Here is a 5,051-nt window from a genome sequence, read left to right as displayed (position 1 = left end):
GCGACCAAAGGGGGAATCTGTCAACGTAGCTCAGATCTTAAACCGGCAGCTGAGGATCCAGATTAGGGTAGTTTGAGGTAAGGAACCCTTAAGACATATAAGGGTAGTTTGAGATAAGGAACCCTTAAGACAGATTAGGGTAGTTCGAGATAAGGAACTCTTAGTCTCATCAGAGTGAACAATGTTAGGCTTTGATGTTCAAAGGCATGACCCAAGTTGGAGACATAGAGCGAGGAATACAAGGGAAGAAGTGAAGAAAAGAAGGGGCGAATGAAGGTCATGAAGGAAAATAATGAGGATAATGTGACTGATTTTTTTTATAGAGACTTAAGATCACTATGGTTTCGGGAAGGGTTGAACTTATATGAGGGCTTAAGAAGAAGTGTCTTTTGGCCCCCTATTGGCCCAATCCCATCATTTTCTTTACACAAACCGCAAAGAAAAACACTTGTTGACACACACACACACACACACACACACACACACTTGTTGTCTTTGGCACTAGCACACAGATGTGCTTCGATATCAACAACATGCTGCAAGTCAAATGCTAATAGTAACCACTTTGCACCAAGGACCTGCCAACAATATTCTTAATGATGATGCAAAACAGTGAATACAGATTTCAACCAAGACGGCTACACTATCATAGAGAACACTCACAATTACTACATGCAATTCTGAGGAAAAGCATGTGAGACCTCTTGTGTAGTTGGAGAAGCACTTGATTGTACACTTGATCCTACACTCCAACAAATTGATGGGAATCAGTTTATAATGCCAAGGTATTGATAATGAGTTGCTGGCCATGAGATCCAAAAAATAAAGGCTCGGCAACAAGAAGAGATGGTCATCCATGGCATGTTGGTGTGTTGGTATGTGATTGAGCTCTTGACCAGGGGGTCTCGGCTTTAATCCCCACTTGCCATAGCTGAAGCATACCCAACCATATTTCACCTACAGGCGGGCTCTCTACTCTCCCTGCACCCTCCTGTGGGTCGAGAGCTTGGAGAGAAGCAGCATTGTCGACTCATTGGTGACATCTCTACTTGGAAGGAGGAAGAAGAAGAAGAAGAAATGATCAAGGCCCAACATTAAAATAAGGTCATTCACTAAATCCAAATAGCACTGTAAATAGAACAAAAGCATTGATCGACCGTAGCAGACTGAAAGGAGTTCTTCATTGAACAACCCTCAAGTTTGATACAAGCTTTGGAATTGATCCATCGACCAATTTGCAGATAAGCCTTGGAAGGGTGTAGCCAAAGATACTACCACCAACTTTTTATATATAGTGAAACCTGTCTCATTAGAAAAAACAATGTACATTCATAGCATTACCACCAACACTACCTCAAGCAAACATACAGTAATAGAGCTGAAAGTGAGAGTGCAAGATCTGGTGAGGAGCTTTAATGAAGAAACAATGAATATATAAAGATTAAGGAGGGCAATGAGACGATACTTATACCCTTGGATAACTACATGAAGGAGAAACATGGAATGAAGAAGGCACAACAAAAGAGTTCAAACAGGCCAATGAGGTGATAGCTCAAGTGGTAAAGGTGTTTGTCAGGAGCAGAGGTCCTGGGTTCAAAACCCCACAAGGTGCTTCCTTGGTGGCATTGCCTACGGGCAGATAAAAGAGCACATATGGGTGGTGAAAAACGATAACTACGGAGGATCTTGGGCTAAAGGCGATCTGCTGCAAAGAACCCGCTTCCACATCTCATGTATCTTGTCACCAAATTTCCACCCACACTACAGAAGCGTTTCAAACGCATACAGGGTTACTTGAAAAGTGCATGATGAACTCTCAAAGCAGGATTAAATTTCATGGATGATTTAGCAAATTTCCCTACTTCCCTTTTGTGAGGAGAGACTCCCAAGTCTTGGATACTTCAAGGGCAGTCCTTGCACAAGAAAAACCACATTGCATGGGGCTGTTCAAAGAAAAGGTGCAAGAATATGAAGAGATCATACATGTTCTCACCCCCCATACTCGTCACTGTGGAGCTTAGAGTAAAACCTCCAGCTCCTCTTACACCCTTGTCGTCAATGGCAACTACTTCCACAACTCCTTTCACAATTGAGCTGACTCCCCAAAAGAGGTCCATTTTGCGGTGCATTCCTTTGCACATTGGTAAAAAGCCTATATACGATGATACAGCAATTGCAATGCTGGGTAAGACATTTGCAACAAGGCATAAAAGCATGGATACAAACCTTGTAAACAAATCACACAAGCAACATGCATCTAGAAGTATGCTGACCGGTTTGATAGAGGGTAGAAAAAGATGGATTGGTGCCCACCAAAAAGTCTGCAGACGTCCTCAAGATAAAGACAGATCCCACATTACATTGATGCATTTAATTAATGTCCACTTGCCTAGGACCTTCAAGTTGATAAAAGAAGTACAGCTTGATTGTGGGACAGTTGGGGACTTCTCTCATGTTGAGGATCATTGCCAATTGACATCTCTGTTGCCACTTTTAGGTACTAAGATAAATCTAAGACCCCACAAGCCTCCCAGATCCTCCATCCACAAAAGACAAAACAGGGATAAAGCTTCTCCTTGCTCTTGCTTGAAGTCCTTGCATAGTGTGGGAGGAAGCTTGGGATGGGTGGTGTCTCAGTTGTGTGAGACTAGTATAGAGAGTAAGGAAACTTGCAGCAGATGTGATAGATTAAGATGCAAAAAATTATGATTTGGCTAGACTTGAATCTCACAAAGGAGAAATTTCTGTTGAGGTACTTACAGAGTGGAATGGAAAAACTGTGACAGATGAGCTCCATACAATGGACTGCCAACCAAGGAAGTACCTCCATGGTGCAAAATTTTCTACCTTGACAGTGAAAGATTCCCTCTTCCACACCTTAACAGAAACACGACCCCATCTCAATGGAAAAGTGGTAAACACATTGAAGTGGCACAATTTTTGTGTAGGAAAGATGCTCCTACCAGAAAGTATCCTATAAGCAGTGTAAGTGGTAACACCACCCATTTCAGTTTGGGTCTAGACTCGAAGAGGTGACATACATAGGATGGCAACCCAGGGGTATCGTGCCACACATGTAAACCACTTTAATGGGAAAATGTGAACCCACACTCAAAAATGTATATATATAAACACATTTCCCTTTCTATTCAGTCTGAACTTTTTTCTGAAAAAAGTAATATGTTTTAAGGCTGATTTGAACAGATTTAGGTCAGTGGCTTTTCTCTCTCTCTCTCTCTCCACTTTTCTCACTATTTTTCTCTTCCACATTGCTTTCAGAAGCTAAGGCTGTTTTGTTCAACTTTAGAAGGCTTCTCTTCTGTAGAAGGGGTTTCTGCTTGCTCTTTGCCATCATCATTTGCCAGCCCTGTATCTGAAGGAACTGTATCAATTGGTTGTATCACTGTCTCAATTAAAGTGAAGCTGAAAAGCCGGAGTCCAAGTGCCAAGTATTTGAAGCACTCTGTGTAGCCCGGATCCCCTTTCTCTATCTTGACCAAAGACTCTTGTGAAAGGGAGATTCGAAGTGTCACCATTATACTCGCATGAAACTGTACCATAAAGGAGATGGTCAATGTGGTGTTGAGGCAAAAAAAGAAGAAACGATATGTATTTTATGTGTGTGTGCCCGTGTGTACATACACAAACGTGTGTGTGTGTGTGCATGCGTGCGTGTGTGTGTGTGTGTGTACATTTGACATGCATTCATCCTATTCCCCTTCCTGCCTTAACCTCATCAAAGCTACAGGCTTCTTCAGCCTGCCCCATGGATTCATCAACATGCTAATTCTCTGTGGCATATAAGGAAGCCCCTCTCATGGTGGCGGAAGAATCTCCGGATGTTGTGGAAGTGTAAAATGCCATTGAAACAAAGACTTTTTCTTTGGAGATGTTTGACAGGCACATTGTCAGTGGGGGTCATACTTGCTAAACGTCACATTGCACCTTCCACATGTCTAAGATGTCAGGCTCCCTCAGAGACTGTTCTTCATCTGCTTTGGCACTGCCCTTGTTCCAGGATCCTCCTCAAGAGAATTTCAGATTTTCTTCGGCTCCGTTTCCCTAGTCACATATTTGGGAAACATTTATGGCTTTTTGGCAGATATATGCGGTCCTTGTCCCAATACTCACTATTTCTCTTTTGGGTGAGATATTGGGCTCTTTGGACAATTTGGAGTGAGCATAATTTGGCATACTTGGGTCGGCAGAATCACCAGTCATATGAATCCTTCAGAGCCTCATTGCGGCAATCCTTATATGATGCCTGCCATGAGGGTGATATGGATGCTTCTTGTTTAGAGCTTTTCTTTTTATGTTTCTGACATTTGGGATACTCTCCGCTTCAGAGACTTCCCATCTTGTAAATTTATGAGCATATAAATATACTGCACTGGATATTACCAAAAAAAAAGTGTGTGTGTACATTTGGAAATAGTTTCTCTTTGCTTCTGATTTCCCGTTGAGGCTCTCCGTTTTGGAGACTCTCATGTAAATTTCTTTAATAATATACTGTTCATGGATTTACAAAAAAAGAAAAAGAAAAAGTGTGTGTGTGTACATGCCAATCTTTGCCAGTCCCTACATGACTGTCGATATTGATATCCCACAGTTTGAAGTCTTTTTCTACTATTTCTAGCTTTCTTCCTTGGGTGACTTCTCTCTGAAGTACATCCCCCCCATGTATATTGCTTCTTGGTAATAGAACATTGGTTTTTACTATTATAAAAAAGAACAGTGTGTATGTACATGCCACACACATACACATCTGCAAGTGTGTGTATGTGTGCGCGCGCACACACGTGTGGGTGTGCATGCATGCACACCTGCGCACGTGTGTGTGTGTGTGTGTAGGCATCAGGTTTCAAACTCACACCCCCTTCTGGGCAACGGTCATGATGACCACTCAGGCAAGGGCCTGCTGACAATTCATGCAATTATTTACACAAAACACATGAATTTATTTTTAATAGGGTACCTCTCCCAGCAGCTCCTCTTTGTAATCTTTGGACTTCCGTTCTGTCATATTGAGAATGCCATTCCCTTTGGCTTTG

The 5,051-nt window shown here is 42.2% G+C and overlaps 1 protein-coding gene across 1 annotated transcript in view; it reads right to left on the bottom strand.

Annotated features, from left to right (window-relative positions):
- Window positions 1-2,904: 2,904 nt before the first annotated feature.
- The window catches only part of LOC147631402 (uncharacterized), a 166,436-nt gene continuing 164,289 nt past the window's right edge, over window positions 2,905-5,051 (bottom strand). Inside the window, exons 16-17 of the mRNA XM_086809182.1 lie at window positions 4,976-5,046; window positions 2,905-3,551 (exon numbers count right to left, since the gene is read on the bottom strand). Of these exons, the coding sequence (XP_086665308.1) occupies window positions 3,276-3,551; window positions 4,976-5,046 (347 nt within the window). The 3' untranslated portion in view covers window positions 2,905-3,275. The remainder of the gene's footprint in view (window positions 3,552-4,975; window positions 5,047-5,051) is intronic.

Source organism: Cibotium barometz, chromosome 15 (assembly GCF_041138505.1).
Source record: "Cibotium barometz isolate CiBa-2024 chromosome 15, ASM4113850v1, whole genome shotgun sequence".
NCBI classification, from domain to species: domain Eukaryota; kingdom Viridiplantae; phylum Streptophyta; class Polypodiopsida; order Cyatheales; family Cibotiaceae; genus Cibotium; species Cibotium barometz.
The sequence above is the reverse complement of the archived record's forward strand: the minus strand, read 5'-3'. Positions and strand labels throughout refer to the sequence as shown.